General features: G+C 35.1%; 1 protein-coding gene across 9 annotated transcripts in view; it reads right to left on the reverse strand.

Moving 5' to 3' along the window:
* Positions 1-19,289, reverse strand: part of SCAF11 (SR-related CTD associated factor 11) — a 77,555-nt gene that overhangs the window by 23,102 nt on the left and 35,164 nt on the right. For 7 of the 9 annotated variants that reach the window (XM_021922233.2, XM_021922238.2, XM_021922236.1 and 4 more), the window contains 3 exons: positions 9,660-9,737; positions 6,503-6,603; positions 3,336-3,400 (listed from right to left, as the gene is read on the reverse strand). In XM_021922233.2, the coding sequence (XP_021777925.1) occupies positions 3,336-3,400; positions 6,503-6,603; positions 9,660-9,737 (244 nt within the window). The remainder of the gene's footprint in view (positions 1-3,335; positions 3,401-6,502; positions 6,604-9,659; positions 9,738-19,289) is intronic. The other 2 variants (XM_021922234.2, XM_021922239.2) reach the window with 1 other exon arrangement.

Below are 19,289 nucleotides of genomic sequence, written 5' to 3' on the forward strand. Positions count from 1 at the left end.
CCCTCGAACAACATGTGTTTGAACTCCAAGGGTCTGCTTATTCATGAATGTTTTTCAGTAAAAGTTACACTGAGTATGCTTGCCTCTTCTGCCTCCCCTTCCACCTTTTCTGCCATTGCCATCCAAGACAGCAAGATCAACCCCTTCTCTTCCTTAGCCCACTCAATGTGAAGACAACAAGGATAAAGACCTTTAGGATGATCCACTTCCGCTCAATGAACAGTAAATATATTTTCTCCTCCTTATGATTTCTTAAAAACATTCTTTCACTAGCTTACTTTATTGTAAGAATACTGTATATAATACACGTAACATATAAAATGTGTTTATCAACAGTTTATGTTTTATCTGTAAGGTTTCCAGTCAACAGTAGGCTATTAGTCAAGTTCTGAGGGAGTCAAAAGTTATACACTGATTTTTGACCTAACTCTTGTGTTGTTCAAAGATCAATGGTACATACAGAATTGAACCACTTCTCATCCACTAATATCTTCCTGGCCCAAGCCACTATAATTTGTGGCCTTCACAGCCAGAGTAATCCTTTAAAAATGTACCAGATCATATTACTCCTGAAAACACTCCCTAGCTCACACTGGCCCTAAATGATCTCCCCTTATGTTTTACTGTTTCTCCTCCATCGACCTAATTCAGTCATTCTAGCCACAATAACCTCCTTGCTATTCTTTGGAGACATTCCAAGAATATTCCTGTCTCAGGCTTTTACACTTGCTGTTCCCTTGCCCCGAACAATCTTCCCTGAGATATCTTCATGGCTTAAATTCTTACTTCTTGAAGGTCACTGCTCAAATATATCTTTATTCAAGAGGGTTTCCCTAACACTTTAAATAAACGGTCATCTCCACAATGTCATCACCCTTTAACCTTTTACCCAGCTTTATTCTCTTTAAAGCATTTATTACCACCTGTTTTATATATATTTATATTTTTGTTTGTCTATGAGATCTCATTGGCAAGCACTCTGTTGTTTTTGTTCACTACTATACCCCTAAGAGTCACTGTGCTCAGTACAGTTAGGTATTTGTTGAATGTATGAGTGATCTCAATTCCCTTTTGCTTCTCCGAGTATGAACATCCAATACTGAGTATGTACTGAATATGAATCTAGAATTTAAACCTGAACAATTTTCATCAAATGTAATACCTAAATATAAGCTACTTCATCCAATAAATAATCTATTTCAATACAGGAAGAAAAACTGACCATGTTAGACTTATCAAATTTCCCCAGTAAAAAGTAACATCATAGCAAAAGTATTAATAACTAATTGGATAATCAATGAGTACAGTGGTCCCCCCTTATTCACGGTTTCTCTTTCTGCAGTTTCAGTTACCTGTGGTCAACTGCAGCCCAAAAATATTAAATGGAAAATTCCAGATATAAACAATTTCTAAGTTTTAAATTGTACACCATCCTGAATAACATGATGAAATCTTGTGTCACTCTACCTTCATCACAAGAAGAGTAAGTACAGTAAGATATTTTGAGAGAGCCCACATTCACCTTTTATTACAGTATATTGTTATAACTGTTCTATATTATTATTCATTATTGTTAATCTTTCCACCATCTAATTTATAAATAAAACTTTATCATGGGAATGTACATACAGGAAAAAACATAATACACACAGAGTTAGGTACTATCTGTAGTTTCAGGCATCAACTTGGAACATACCACCCATGGACAAGGGGTAACTACTATACCCAGTTCCCTTCAAATCAGTCCAGGTTGGTCAGTGAAGACATTTGCTCATAATTACCTCAGCATCAGCACTCTTGTATTATCCACTCAAAGTATAATCAGTATTTCTGCCTATCCTAAACCAAACAAATGACTACAGGCATCTTAAGTAGATACAGCATTGAGTTACAGGCCTTAGACAATGTTAACCTTCTGGCAGAAATGGTTTTTTTCCTCATTATCATTTTAAAATAGCTATCCAATCTAATATTCCACATTCTAAACAGTAAAACAAAATCTCAAATCAGAATTAATCATAGATGCTTATAAATGACCTTTACTATGTTGAAGCATATGGAATTTAAGATTTTCCTATATTTCACCTTCTAAAAATGAGCCCAGGCAAGAGATACACACTTTAAGAAAATTACAGTGGGCAGTGGTCTTAAAACTAAGACTAGCATAATTTAGTGGGCCAAATTATCTAGAGAAAATCTGTAACATCATTTAATCTTCCTCAGCAGCAAATTTTATATTGGGTCTTAGAACTGGCAAGCGAATGCTATTCATAAAAAAAGAATGCTAATCTACAACAATGACATAGAAAAGCAAAGACTGTTTTCATATCTAAAGCTGACAAAAGAAAAATGCCTTTTCAACAACCACAAAAGTCCAGAGATCAAAACAACTTTCGTTTCAATTTCACTTTAATAGTAAAATTTCAAAGGTAGAACGTTTGTTAATCTATAAATCTAACCTGAGGGATCATATTAATTCTAATCAAAAACAAAACCAACAAAAAACCAACAAAACTTGGTATTCATAATGCATAAAAAATGAAGTTATTCACTTTTTAAAACAATTAATTCTTTCACAGCTCACTAATTCACTAGTTCTAGCTGTAAGCGGAAATTCACTGTGACTTAGTCTGGAAAATAAATGCCCACCTCCTTGCTTACAAACAGACCACAGTTAGATGTTCTCTGGGACAGAATAAACAGCCTGAATCCCCCAGGAGGAGTCACAAAGAACTATGAATGTTGTCATTTTTATGCAGGCTCTGGTGCAAAGCCTTCCTGTATATTAGAAAATCATGTACCAGACAAAAACAGAAGACAGGAATATTTAACTGCTCATGTAGATAAACATGTTAGAGATGCTTTATTTTTAAGTTTCGAATTAGAAGTAAGGCTAGAGGCCAAACTACAATTTCCTTCGGGAACTGCGAATTACTTTCTTGCTGTCACAGTCTTCCTTTGCTACTGCTTACAGTTACTGGCCCACAAGGTATTTAATCTCATCTCCCCTACGGACTTCTGCACTAATGGGTGGAATAAGGCCACAATATGAGCTGGTCAACACCAAAAAATTGTGAAACACTCTTTTCTCCCAACACACACACACACACACACACACACACACACACACCCCTACCTTTTAAGAGGAGCAAGAAGAAAAGGGCAGAAAACAGTATAAATGGCTCCATGAAAACAAAATTTATGTAGGATTTAACACAATGTACAGACCTGAGGACTATTTTCCAGCCCAAGGTGTTACTGATGAGAACTCTGGCACAACCATTAAATTAAAAAACAACAAAAAAGGTAGAATACACAGGCAAAAAGTCACTTACTATGTATCAACTTCAAATCACAAACTTTTGCACTTAATAGATCTTCTCTTATGATGGCTTTTCTTCTGTAAACATTAATAAAGACAGGAAAGAATTAAGAAAAAAAATTGTCATTTTGCCCACTTATTTTCAACTCATTCTCCTCCATCAAAACGAAATCTATTATGCACTGATTTTAGTAATTATGCTGAAATCTGGTAAATGGTTTAAGGATATTCTCACAGACTCCCATGAGATATCAGAATGTCAAGTTAGGTTTCAATAACTGTTGAGTTGTATTATCTCAGTCTTTTTTTTTTTGGAGACCAGATTTTGCTGACACCAGGCTGGACTGGTGTGGTGCAATCACGGCTCACTGCACTCTTGACCTCCTGGGCGGAAGCAATCCTCCCAGCTCAGCCTCCTGAGTAGCTGGGACTACAGGCATGCACCACCTTGTCAAGTTAATTTTTTCTATTTTTGCAGAGAGTTTCCCTTTGTTCCTGAGGCTATTCTTGAACTCCTGGGCTCAAGTGATCCTCCCGCCTTGGCCTCCCTAAGTGCTGGGCTTACAGGTGTAAGCTACCATGCCTTGCTAGTATATTTTTTATTCTTTTTTTTTTTTTTTTTTTTTTTAACTAGACATGAGGTCTCACTACGTTGCCCAGGCTGGTCTCAAATCCCTCATTTCAAGCGATTCTCCCGCCTCAGCCTCCCAAAGTGCTGGGATTATAGGCATGAGCCACCACGTCTAGCCTCATCTCAGTCTTTAAACAATAATCTTATTGGCTGATCATGACTGACTGGCTACTGAGCCATGCCGAGTAGAGGTAAGCAGATATTACATTTTTTAAAAAGACCATTAGGAAATTTTAGCAAAGAAAGCATAATTAGTTCCACTCCTCACTTAGTTACCATTCTCTACAATGACTTAAAATGGAGGTTCACTACCAAGAAACAAAATACCACTGTAGTGCCTTCTTTGGAACTGGTAAAAAGTATCAGAAAGAGAGAGGTCCCAGGGTTTTATTGCTTTGGAAGGGAGAGGAAAATTGAATGGAGTTTGTCTGCATGTTGGAAGACCAAGCATCCAGTAAACAGAAGACTGAATGACAGGACTACTAAAAACATCCAAGACTCCAAAAGAGTATAATGTAAATATCCAACAGCTGACAGAGATTTTCCACCTTGGGAAAAATTGTTAAGCTAAGCCTTGGTGGGCAAAGGCAAATTATTAATGTTGCAGCTGTTATTTCCTTATGACGAATCTCTGAGAAAAAGCAGTTAAATATGGGGACGACTTTTGCTATGTTAGACTAAAATAAGAACTGTGAGCCTTATAGGTCATTTTGTGATGACCACTACACTCTTGGTAAGAGCCAAGAGAATTGGGTAATTTTGAGGGAGCAAACAAACAAACAAAATGCACATCTATGATATTGTCACAGCCAGTGATATGAGTTGTACCAAGAATTAAAGTATTTCTACCAAAAGGCATTTCTTCACTACGCCTGGGAAAAGTGTACTAATACAAGAACCAAAGCTGATAAGTATTTTTCAGAAATAATTATAAAATTTGGTCTAATGCAGTTACTAACTTTGGGGCTCATGGGTAAACTCTTGGAGTGGGTATTCCGTGAATACCCTGAAATCACATACAAAGTTTTACATCTGTAAACGTGTATTCTTCTAGCAGAAGGGATCTGAATCATTCTTCACATTCTTAAAGAATACCATAACTACCCAAAAGTTACCATCTAAGGAGCTACAGTGTTATAAATTAGTCATAGGTTCAATAAACCTCAGTGACTATTGCCAACTGTTTTAGGAACTAAATAAACTTACTCTTTTAAGAAATTAGTATTCTGACGAAAAGTACTAATAAATCATATATTTAATTATGAGTGTGACAACATATTGACTTAAAAATTCAACTTTTGGACAGCTCTAAATACATTTCGAATCAAAATGAGCTTATGTTTCAAATGTATTAGAACAAGTTATTTTAAGCATTAATTTCCAGTGTACTACTCATATTCAATTTAGTTAAAAAATGTGTTAAACACCTATTAACCTCAAGTACTCAACACTGCCTTTCTAGGCATTTATGTTAAAACAGGCAATGGTTTTAATAGCAGCCAGAAAAAAAAAAAACATATATATACACAAATGTTTTAACATAAACACTTGTTATAGTAGATAGCAAGTGCCTGCTGCAACACAGGAAAGCAATATGTGAAGGTTAATAAGCAGTTTAAATTATAATTGATGAAGAATGTTGTGCTATACCATTAGGTAGTCCCTACTTTTTGTCCATAAATAACTTGGTCAGTGCTATTTACAGTGTGGTATGAGCACCAATGCTTATCTATTAGGTGTTTAATATTGGTATGTGATTAAGTACAATAATGAGGGTAAGCATTCAGAATTTTGGTTTGTTTTTGAGACAGAGTCTTGCTCTGTTGCTCAGGCTGGAGTGTACTGGTGTGATCATAGCTCACTGCAGCCTCAGATTCCTGGGTTCAAGATATCCCCCTGCCTCAATTTCCTGAGTAGCTGGGACTGCAGTCATGTGTCACCATGCCCAGCTAATCTGTAAATTTTTAGTAGAGACAGGGTCTCATTATGTTGCCTAGGCTGGTCTTGAACTCCTGAGCTCAAGTGATCCTCCCACTTCAGCCTCCCAAAGTGCTGGCCTTACAGGTGCGAGCCACCACACCTGGCCAGCATTCAGAAATTTGACATTGCTGAACATTTTATTTTACAAAAGGTTTGGTCTAAAACAGATTCTGAAATAAACCTAAAAGAACAAATTCTTTTAATTATTTTTATTTTGTGTTATTTTTTAGTAGAGACAGAGGAGGAGAGGACGGTCCTCACTATGTTCCCCAGGCTGGTACCAAACTCCTGGTTTCATGTGATCCTCTCACCTTAGCCTCCCAAAGCACTGGGATTACAGGAGTGAGCCACTATGCCCAGCCAGAACCAGTTCTTCACCAAAAACCAAGTATAGCTGAAATTAGATTCTCAGATTTCAGCTAGTCCCTCCTTAAATTATCAAGGGTGTGCTTTTGAATAAATGATTAAACACATTTAAACCCCATTTCATTTTTTTTTAAATACCCTTTTGGTACTAGTTAACTTCAGTTCCACTCGTTTGCATTCCACTTCTAAAGTTAATCACTAACCTTATACAGCTTTTAGAATTTTCATGACAGGAGAACTGTTTCTCAAGTGAGTTTTCATTTTTCCTGTTTTTTGTTTCTCTCAGCTGTTTTTTTACTTGAACCTATGAGAAAAGCAAACTTAATTTAGAGCAACAATCTAGCATTAGAAATAACTTTTTAATTCTTCCTTGAAATGATTAAAATTACAGGAACAAAACTGTCTGATTAAAAAGTGTAGTCCAAATACATATGCTTATTCATTCAAGCATGCTAAACCATAAGCTTAGCGAGTGTGCTTAGCTCTGGGGAAACAAAATAGTGAGAGCTAAGAATAAACAGATTAAGTGCTTATAACAGAGATATGAACACAGATTTGTATCTACATATAGGACTCAGAAGTTAACTGAGGATGTCACAGAAGACTTTAATGAGTAAATGATTTATGAGTTCGTCTTAAAGGATAGTTAGGAATTGGTCTAAGAAAAAAATATTCTAGATGGAGGAAAGAACAGAGTTGTAAGGAATAGTGAGAAGCCAATGTAGACAGGGAAAAAGAGAGTAGCTAGATATGAAATTGGTGAAATGTGTTAGGACTCAACTGTAAAGGTTCTTGAATAAGAAAATAATTCTACAGGCATCAGAGTGGACTTTTTAAAGAAAGTAAATGCGATGATCAAATTTGTTTTTAGGAAAATAACTTTGGTGTGATATGGAGAATCAACCAATTAAGGAGAGACTATAAAAACCAGGAAATCAAAAAGAAAGCTCTTAAGATAGACTAGATCTATGCTGTGCAAGACAACAGTCAATAGCCACATATGGCTACTCAGTGCTTGAAATGTGGCTCATCTAAATTGGAATGTGCTGCAAGTATAAAATAGACACAAGATTTCAAAGACTTAGTATAATTTTTTAAAAGAATGTAAAATCTCTCAATAACAATAATTTTAAAATATTATATGTTGGGCTAATACATTAGATAAAAAATAAAATATATCACTCAATTTATTTCATTTGTTTTTTTTTTTATTTTTTTAGGATGCCTACTTAAAAGTTTAGTTATTTAGTGGTTTATAGTATACTTCTATTGGACAGCACTAGTTAGATGACAGAATAGGGGTCTACAAAGAGGGAACAATGGAGGGATAAAGAAGAAACATATTGAAGACATTGAGCAGAAAAAAACAGATGAGGGAGTGAAAACTGAAAAGTCCCAGATATTTCTGATCTTGGTGACTGGGGTTGTGATTCCATTAACAATTGGGGCTGGGGAAAGGGGTAGGGAATGTGATTAATTTGGAGTTTGTTAATGTTAGATTTTCTTGGTATTCCAGAAGGAGACGCACAAGTGGCTGTAAATACAGGTCTGGCTCTCAGTAAAGAAGTCTAGGATAGTGACAGAATTGTAGAAGCATCCAAATATAGGTAGTACTTAAAGCTACTGAAGTATAATAGCTGAGAAGACTTAGAAAGAAAGTATACTGAGAGAATTTAAATGAAGATCCTATGAGCTCTAATGATTAAGAAAAGGAACAGGAGCGTAAGGATATGACAAAGAAGATTGTGAAAGGATGGAGAAGTAAAACAATCATTCATACATACATACATATATACATAACCACAAGAGAAGGATGTTTTACAAGCCGAGGAAGTAAAGGGTAGTCAGCAGCACTATACGCAGAAAACAAACCATGGAATGTGGAAGTCTGAGTCTGGACCTTGGTGAGGGTAGTGTTTGTAAAATAAGATAATAGAGGTAAATGTTCTATGGGAACTGAAAAGTGAGTAAGAATTGAGAGGAGGGAGTTGTCTCATTCAAGAAGTTCAGTTGCAAAGGGAAAAAGATAATGAAGTGAAGATTTGAAAGAAGTAAAGGTCTAGGGAAGGCATTTAAGAGAATGTGGAAGATATCTCATGTGCCAAGAAATACCTTTTAAGTTGAACAAAATTAAATTAGCACTGTACCAAACTTTTAAGTAAAATACAAACTCTATCAAATAAACAAAATTTTATTCTAAGCAAGAAAACATAACTTCGTAGAAAAATATATTTGGAATCTAGTTCACACTAATGTATCTTTTGCAACGTAATTATACACACACACACATACATAGGGTTTGGAAAAATGGAGAATACGTCTTCAGGAAAAGCCACACTTACTATATTACACTTCTATAATGTTTTATCTTTTTTCCGAGATGTAAACTAATTTGCATTGATAGCAAAGTTATACAATTACAATGAGCAAACCATTTTATTTGAATTGCAGTCCTGTTTGTACCTTGCTTCAAGATTCATCTGGTAAAACTATATCAAAACAAATTATAAGAACTACACTAAGACAAATAATAGTTGTACGTTGCTTCCATCTCCTTTCCTACTTACATAGACAGTAACCAAGTGGATATAGACTAACAGTGCTACCTAAAAACGGTTTGTTTCTCCTATTAATGGCATCACTTACGTTTATATTGAGTACTCTCACTTTTAGCTATTTTTCATTCATGACTTGGTAGTGATACATCAAGAAATCTTTCTCACATACTTAACTCTTCTCCTTTTTTCTTCTCTTACTCACCTCAGACATGTTTTTTTGCTTTTTTTCAGGTAAGCAAAAAATTAACTTAAATACAAATCATCATAATCATGGCTCACAATAGTAACATTAAGGAGGCAAGCAGAATTTAATTTTACTGGCTAATTTCAAAATTACGTTTTTCAGGAAAACACAGTTTTCAGGTACTTTGGACTTAAGGTTTTGTGGGAGTTGGCCTTATTTCAAACTTTTTTCCAATGGAAAACATGTATTCAAAGTGCTATCCAATTAAATTGTTTGAAATATGGGAAGTCCTCACATTCAAGATATTCTAAAATGTTAAGTATTTTATAATTAAGCCTTAGTATGAAATGTCCTTTAGATTATCAGAGATCTAATACATTTTGTGGTATATTACAAGGTGATCATTATGGATATGCCCTCTTTAGGGGGCAAATGAGTAAAAGGTTCAGAATTTAAGTATCCTAGTTGAAAGGTATAAATTTATCATGCTAAGGAGGATTAAAATAACATATTAAACCTTAAATTGAACAATTTTCAAATATACACAAACTGGAAATCAAAGTCAAACAGCTTCAATTAATTTTTACATAATTCATGTTGCAGAATAAAAAGACTTACCTTAACATAACCTTCCAATGCACTGAATTTAAACACTGCCTGAAAAGGTTTACGGTCAATAGGACATGAAGCCAGTGTCTGAAAAGTGATTAACAAATTATATCTTTACAAATGTTTCTTTAGATCAAAATTATAAATACAATTATAAATTTTCCGTAATAAAGAAAAATTGTTTTCGTCTCTATCTTCCAAAGAAAAAAAATATTTTATACCTTAAATTTGTTTCATTCAAACATTTACTGAATACCTCCTGTATGCTAGATAATTGGAATACAATGATGAACGAGACAATCTGTTATTAAAATCCCATTAAGATATGCTGCCCAGTTGAGAATTACTAATATAGTGAAAGACGAGTTGGGCTGACAGCAGCAGTTCTGTGATATAAAGCTGGCTGTTATGATAAACTTGGGCCACTCCAAACGGCTCCGAAAAGTCCCTCACAAATTTTAATATTCTATGACTTAATATTTTACCACCCAAACTAGTTACATTAAATAGGCAGTTGTGCCAGCAAAAAAAAATATTTAAAAGATATGAAGAAAATGAAGTACTCCTCCACCCCTCCCTCAGTCATATAACCTTTTGTGGATATCCATTGCATATGCATATATGTGTATATTTTTAATATATAAACTTAAGATTGATTCACATTAGTAATTCAGAGCTGCCTTATCCTTAACAGCATAATATGAATGAGTTTTTTAGTTTACATTTCCTTTTATAGGAGTAAGGTTGAGCATATTTTCCTATTTTTAAGGACTATTCAAAGTTCCTTTTCTTTAAGCTGTCTATTCAAGTTCTTTGCTTAGGCTTTTATTAAGTTGCTACTCTTTTTCAAATTGAGTTGTAGGTGCTCTTTATTAAGAAAATAGCTCCTTAAATCATTCTATGATTGTAAGTCAACATTATTATCCTGCTTTATTTCCTGTCCTTTTAAAATTCCTGTGCATCAACTATAAGAGTTTCTTCGATAAAACTATTAAATATTTGTATAAGAATGGGTTTACATTATTTAAAGTATTTAAAATGAAGTGTATTTTCTATTAGGGTAGGAGGGAAAACTGCAAAGAGAGTACCAAAAGGTGATATTATTAATACTTATGGTTACAAAAATAAAACAGAATTTTAACAATCTAATAGCAATAGTGTCAAAGACCAAAGATAGTAATGGAATCTAGATATATTATTCCTATATAAAAAATGTCATCTTTGGCCGGGCGCGGTGGCTCAAGCCTGTAATCCCAGCACTTTGGGAGGCCGAGACGGGTGGATCACGAGGTCAGGAGATCGAGACCATCCTGGCTAACACGGTGAAACCCCATCTCTACTAAAAAAATACAAAAAAAAAAACCTAGCCAGGCGAGGTGGCGGGCGCCTGTAGTCCCAGCTACTCGGGAGGCTGAGGCAGGTGAATGGCGTGAACCTGGGAGGCGGAGCTTGCAGTGAGCTGAGATCTGGACACTGCACTCCAGCTTGGGCGACAGAGCGAGACTCCGTCTCAAAAAAAAAAAACCAAAAAGTCATCTTTGCCTTTCTGGGTTTTATCAAGACATGCTTACACAAGTAAAAGTAGAGCAGATTGTGTATGGTCCTTGATCATTTAATACATTTTCACAAAGCTCACAAGTCACTTTGGGAGCCGCCAAAATATGAGCTGAGTTACTATTTTCTTTCTCTTTTAAGTGGGCTTCAATGGGAAAACAGCTTTACCACGTCCGAATTAGGAAATGTGACCTTACTATATTAAATTGGTTCAGACTGGAAGAAGCCAGTTCAGCCTACTTTTAAGTACTATGGATTTAGGAGGCTATTAGTTTCCCTACAGAAAACTTGACCTTAAGAAGCTTTGCTTCAGCAACAAAGTAGTTCATATATTTTTAAATAATGCATTGTCTAATTCAAAGAACTTATCATAACTATTGTTGTTTATCTCGGTGGCATACACTGTATGAAATTTCTTAGATATTATATTAATGCTACATTTACGGTTTTCAAAAATATTTAAAAGTTAAAATCTGGCTGAGTATGGTGGTGCATGCCTGTAATCCCAACACTTTGAGAGGCCAAGGCAGGAGTGTCCCTTGAGCACAGGAGTTCGAGGCTGCAGTGAGCCATGATCACACCACTGTACTGCAGCCTAGGCAACAGAGTGAGATCCCATCTCTGAAACACAGATAAATAAAATAAAAAGTGAAATATTTCTAGTACTTCCTATTTTTACAAAAGCTTCAAAATATATTTTTATTCTTAAAGGTAAATTTAGAGAAACATTAATAAAAAGGCTATACAGTAATAAATGAAAAAAATTTTTTTTAAAAAACTAAGGTGTATAGGCTGTGAATTTACTGTACTACTTTCGTATCTTGTCTTTTGCGTAAACTTGAGCAAGTTACAGTCTCTCTGTGCCTCAGTAATCTTATTTGTGGAAATGAGAAAAAAAAAAACAACTTACCTCTAAGGTTTTTATGGGAATAAATAATTTCTAGAAGTGTGGCATATACTAAATATTATGTAAGGTCCTGTAATCAACTAATTTTAGTAACAAAAAAACTTGGTTAATTAACTAAAGACAACCACAATATGATACACGTGAGACATGAGTTCTTAAGAATTTTTATTGGAATTTGCAAAGTTTATGACGTAGATGGAAATCCAAGTACTTTATTATTTTAGCTATTTTGATTTGTGACACTAAGATCCAAAGAAAGTCACGTGTTCAAGAAATTTATATCAGATGCATCAAATCTTTCAAAGACTCTCAAATCATACAATCTCATTTTTTCTTCACTACATTTCCTCTATTGACATTAGCTAAATTACATTCTTTCCAATTTTTTCTTTATTTTTTGAGACAGGGTCTCGCTCTGTCACCCAGGCTGGAGTGCAGTGGCACTATCATGGGTCACTGTAGCCTTTGCCTCCCAGACTGAGATCAGATGATCCTCTCATGTCAGCCTCCTGAGTAGCTGGGACTACAAGTGCATGCCACCATACCCAGCTAATTTTTGTATTTTTCGTAGAGATGGGGTTTTACCACGTTGCCCAGGGTGGTCTTGGACTCCTGGGCTCAAGCGATCAACCTGCCTTGGAGGGGTTAATGGCACGAGTCGCTGTGCCCAGCCTTCCTTTACAATTTTGAATTCTGACAGTTTTAATCCAAGCTGTTACTTTTTTTAAGATAGGGTTTCACTCTGTTGCCCACGTTGGAGGGCAGTCACCTGATCACAGCTTACTGCAGGCTTGAACTCCTGGGGCTCAAGCAATTCTTCCACTTTCGCCTCCCACACCGTGCCTAGCCTTTTTAACTTTTTTCATAGAGACAGGGTCTCACTACGTTGCTCAGGCTCGACTTGAACTCCTGTGCTCAAATGATCCTCCCACCTCAGCCTCCCAAAGTGCTGGGCTTACACCACGCCTGTTCTGAGCCATTCCATATTTGTTTCAAAAAACAGAGTTCTGAGTAAGATTTCCCCCGCTTTTTTTTCCCTTAAGCATAATTGCCTTGGATTTGTCTAAAGTTTCATTTTAAGAAAAGGTTCCACTGGTATTACAAAAACAAAAGGAAAAACAACAACAAAAAAAGTAGAAGTAACAGGAAAACTACTGCCATATATCATCACAGTCTATATAATTTCTTAAAGATAATTTAGTTAACATCAAAAAATAAGTTAATTTTCTTTGTGACACAGGCTCAGCCATCAGAATTTTTTTTTAGACAGGGTCTCACCCTCTCACCCAGGCTGTAGTGCCGCAGCATCATGGCTCACTGCAACCTCAACCTCCTAGGTTCAAGCAATGCCCTCACCTCAGTTTCCCATGTAGTTGGGACTACAGGCACACACCACCATGTCCAGCTAATTTTTTGTATTTTTTGTAGAGATCAGGTTTTGCCATGTTGCCCAGGCTGTTCTTGAACTCCCGAGCTCAAAGGTATTGGCCTACCTCAGCTTCCCAAAGTGTTCGGATTACAAACATGAGCCACCACACCCGGCCCTGACTGGCCTAATTTTAAGGAACTCCCAAGGATGCCTCACTCTCATATCCGGCAGATATCCATCCAGAAAGGTCTGGAAGATGTTTTTAGTTTTCAGAGTAAAATTTGTGATTAAATTTGCAAGTTGTGAGGTTTTAAAAGTTCACATTTTAAACTAATGCAGAGAAATTTTAACTAATACTCTATTTTTTAAAAGTTATTTTAATTTTGAAGAAAAGTATCTCAAATTTTGTTTCCTTTAATACAATAAAAATATCCTTCAATTATTTACCATTTTGATTCCTTATATACAACAACATATCCTTCAATGATTCACTTGTTTGATTACTTTCATTTCAATAATTGTGAAAGTACCTAATTCAGTTTCATAACCAAGTAGTCTAATAACATCATTGGCTTTATGATACAGCTACAAAATTAATGGAATTTGCTCACTGCTTTACAGGGTAATGTGTATTAAACAGAGCATACGTTTTACTGTGAATGCTCTGTACTAAGGTTGTATCAGTTAAGGAGGCAATTTTGATAGAAAAAAAAAAATCTTCCTAATGATTTCAGTAAAACACACCCTACTATTCTGAAGCATTGTAAACTCTCAGCTCAGACAAACCCACATTTAAATGTAAGAACAAGAAACCTTCCTTATTTGGGAATTCAGGATCCTCGATTTCTAATTTCTCGCTTCCTGCTGCTGCTCTATCCTCAATCACATAGGCTGCTTATAGATAGCTCCTCTTAGAGAGAGAGAAACAAGTGTTAAGATAAGTGCTTAAAGATTACATCTGAATACCTATGCTTATAGGTAGCTTTGCCTGTTTGTGGGAATCTCAAACATCTATCTATCTGCTAACAAAATAGAGCATATTATATAAAATTCTAGTTCAAAATCAAATAAAGATGACTTAAGAATGCATACCATTAGTGGCTAACGCTTATTTCAAAGCTATTTCCCAGGACCTATCTTTTTTCATTTATGGTTCCAAGACACTTCACCTGGACTTTCAAATTAATTGTTCACCTGCAGTCAGCCTACATGTTCCCTATCACATTTAACCAGTTATTTCAAGACAATCTTTGTCAATCCATATTAGTGAAACTGTGGTTCTTTATACCAGTATTCAAAAGTGTATCCCTAAAGGACAATGGCTGTCAGTGATAAAATTAACCCCCAGTAAGAATGCATTTCATCAAACTACTTAAAATCCTTTCATGTTCTCCAAGATAACAGTTGGGGAGAATTACATTTAATCTTAATTTCTTCTGACAATTAATAGCTAACACTTTATCTAGTGTAAAAACAAAAAACTCAGTAAACTACCCATATAAATCATTTTACATATTCTGACATTTAAAACTAGGCACAAAGAAATGCATGTTAATTTACCTTACTGGTAGACATAGTACTTGACACTCTTATAGATACATGCTTTATGTAATGGGTGTTCGCAAAGCAAAAATCCTCTTTGCTCTACTAAAAAATATCCCAAAGGATTAATTCACAGGGAGAAAACAGTGGTGGATCTGAAGAAATTAGCTACAAGTTCAAGTTCTTGTGGAGCTAGCAATCACTCCACCTCACACTAAGGATGAAGATGGAGAGAGCCCTGATCATCTAATGCACAGGTGTAATAAATTTAAAAAATGTATTTCATAATACTTTATAAATTATAAAGGACTAATGTTAGTGGTACTACACAGGTACATTTACATAACTGTCCACAGAGAGCTACATAACAGAGGAGTCTGAGTTAGTTCTGGCTAATTTTATTTAAATTAAAATTTGAGGAAAAACTGATTGAAAATTCTAGACAAAGCTTTACTGAATTATATTACTTAAAAGTAGTCTAACGACCAGAATGGACAAATGTCCACTTACTGCATAAAGAAACCTGCATATAAAACACATTTGCAGTCCAGATATAAGTTCTGGACTTAATGATAATCATAAGTTCAGACATAAGAACTCACATCTTGATTTTTTGGTATTATTAATTCAAAAATATAATCCTCATCTATGTTGAACATTGTTGTCTGACTTCTTCAAGGACTGAATGTCACCTTAATAAGACACTTCATTTCTAGTTTATGAGAGAAACCATGCCTTTGCCAACTGCCCAATTTTGATTTCATTAACCTTACTCATACTGAAGCTGTCAGCATTTGATACAAAATAGATGACTGAAGTAAATAAATTGAGGGAGAATACTTTGCTTATAATGGGAAACTAATCACATTTTTTAAAATAATACTTAAAAGATAAGGGAAATATTTTATATTATGTAAAAGGGAAAAGAATGCCAGCAGACATCCAGAACATCCTCATCACATATACTGCAGGTTCCATTAAATAGTGTAAGAACTCTTAAATGCTTTAAACATGTGTCTTCAAACCATGACCTTTGAAGGGCCAAATTTTTAATCACTTCTTGGCAACTGTGGGAATAATGAATCTCACTTTCTCTTTTTTTTTTGAGACAGGATCTTATTTTGTCACCCAGGCTGAAGTGCAGCGGCATAATCATAGCTCACTGTAGTCTCAACCTCCCAGGCTCAAGTGACCCTCCAACCTTCCCACCTCAGCTTACCAAGTAACTGGGACTATAGGCATACTCTACCATGCCTGGCTAATTTTATTTATTTATTTTTTTCCGGTAGAGATGAGCTCTTGCCATGTTGCCCAGGCTGGTCCTGAACTCCTGGGCTCAAGTGATCCGTCCTCCTTGGCCTCCCAAAGTGCTGGTATTAGAGGCGTGAGCCATCATGCCTGGCCAATAAATCCCATTTACTCAACCTGTGTGTGTTGGAGATTATCTTGTCCGTAGGAAATATAATCAATTGTCGCTACTACAATGTGTGTCAAGACTTCTCTGTCCTTTACCTTCCTAAAGTATGCAAACTCAGACACATTTATTAAAAGCTATCAATAAGCACAGATTGTTTTTGCCCACCATATGGGTAAAATAAATAACTTCCTAATGAATAGCAGATATGCTTTAGCATACTGGCTCTATATACATTTCATCAGTTCAAATATCTTTTGTTTAATTTCAGATTGTTGGCTCTAACAGTGATGGTTTAAATTTCAGCCTTCCTTAATGTCAATTATTGTGTCATTGTTTAATATTCTATTTCTATATAATCATCATTATTTTATAAATCAACAGGCTTACCATGTATGAATTCCTTGAAACTAAAGATAATCATAGTGGACATGATTAATTTCAATTTGCTCTAGTGTCCCTAAGGGCAGGCAATTAGGCTATGGGCCATGAAGGCTACCACAGGTTCACTCTGAAACCTTTTGCCCTAAGTAAAGAGGACTGTGACATACCTAAAGACTTTTACTCAATCACTTTAAAGTTCTTACATAGGTTTTGTTTAACCACAGAACCAAAATTTTAGAGCTTGAAAAGACTGAAACTAACTTTGATCTACGTGTCCAAAATAAATATACTAGACCACAACACACTTTAATTTCTCAAAACACCAGCTTCTTACAGACCAGTGTTTGTAAGAATGTGTTCGATGCCTAAAACATTAAGGTGAAAGTAAATACATGAGTCCTTTTTTGGTGCTTAATATCCAGTCTGAATCATATTTCAGTGAACCTTGGGTACAAATCTCAGAAAGCACAGAAATTTTGAAAGATACAGAAATCTAGAAAGAGGATCCTAAATGCAAATTGTACGTTCTCTTATTATGCAGATTTCCAACCACTATAAATCTCACTTTGATTTCTACTCTACTACTATAAGTGAACATTCATTCCAGCACTTTGGGAAGCTGAGGTGAGTGGGCCACTTGAGGTCAGGAGTTTGAGGCCAGCTTGGCCAACTCAGCAAAACTCTGTCTCTACTGAAAATACAAAAAATGAGCCTGACATGGTGGCATGCGCCTGTAATCCCAGCTACTCAGGAGCTGTGGCACAAGAATCGCTTGGCCTGGGAGGCAGAAGTTGCAATGAGCTGAGATGGTGCCACTGCACTCCAGCCTGGGTGACAGAGTGAGACTCTGTCTCAAAAAAAAAAAAAAAAAAAAAGTGAACATTCATAAAATTGTAAACCACAGAGCAATTTTTAAAAAATATTTTAACTTCAGGCTATCCCTTGAGGCACTTAAAAATCTAAGTTTAGAATCCTTGTCTTGTATAGCAAACAAATATTAACATAGTGAATTAAATGAAATGAAATGTTAGAATGTGTATGAAAGCCTAGGCATAAGGCATGGCCTGTTAGAAGACTGCAGACACTTATTCCTGATCCTGAAATCCAAAGTAAACTGTAAACTTTGCTTTCAAGATGGAAGGAGACTGATGGAAATGAGAGGATGGAACTTAATTTATAATGATGAAAAAAAGGAATATATTCCTGAATTTGAAATCTGATTCTATTTGTGAAAGCACTTACATACTTCAAACCATACCTATTTTTATCACAGCAATAAAAGATTCAAACTGAAAACTTAGTCTACGCGATTTTTTTTAGCCAGCATTCACTTATAATTTATAATAAGAAATTTATTAATAGATTGTTCTCTTGTTATTGCTCAACTGAAAGGTTTATTTAACTGATGACTGCTATCCCCATCAGGGACAATGAAATAATTCAGAATGTTCTGTTTATTCTCCCCTTTAAAGGTTAATTACCTTTGTTTAAACACTATCACAACTCCTCCCTGCCTACCTGGCATTACAGTTTATGATAGCAGTATAAAGATAAGCACTTTCTTTTGAAAATTTGAAAAATATTACATGCGGGAAAGGTGTTGGCTGCCATACCATGTATGCTATCCAGTATTTTCAATTTAAAAATATTCAACAAGAGTTAAAAATATAGACAAGTTTGCCAGTATCTAGTAGAGTTGAGGATGTGCATCATCTACAACCTGTAATTCCACCTCTAGATACATACCCTAAAGAAACCTGGAACATGCACATCAGGGTAAAAGTTGTGTGAAAGATGCACTTGAAGTTGCAAGAAAGGATGGAGAACAATTATCTACTTATTACATATACATTATAATTTTCTTAGAGAAAAACATATACTCAGATTAAGTTGCTGAAGTTCACAATTATGTGGTCACCAAATACAATCTTATAAAAAGCACTGTATTGAAACCTTCCACTCATCCAGCAATATTATTTCTTTACCCGAAGCAAAATCTCTAAAAAAAATTAACCACAAAGCAACCATGTGCACTAAATTCAACACAGATAAAAATCTTTATTTGGGTGGCAGAAAAAAAAAATGCATTATTTCATTAAACAGTGATCCTACAAACAGAGAGATTTTTACCAACCATATGAATTCAGCAAAACTCAAAATACTTTTCCCCAAAATACATTTTCACCTATCCTTAGTGTCACTTCTTGCTAAAGATCAATTTAGGTTTTACTAAATTAAAATAGTTTCTATGTATACTATTATTAATTCAATTTGTATAATAAATCTTCTCTTCCCTCTTCTGAGAACTCAGCCAGAGTCACTATACAGTTATATTCTCCTTTCTACACTATTAATGAAAATTTAAGCAAAATATAGCGCTTTGAAAACCCCAATTATGTAATATGCAATTAATTCCAACGTATTTAAGAACATTAACAATTTGAATGCAGCCAATGTTAAAATATTTTT

Source organism: Papio anubis, chromosome 9 (assembly GCF_008728515.1).
Source record: "Papio anubis isolate 15944 chromosome 9, Panubis1.0, whole genome shotgun sequence".
Taxonomy (NCBI): domain Eukaryota; kingdom Metazoa; phylum Chordata; class Mammalia; order Primates; family Cercopithecidae; genus Papio; species Papio anubis.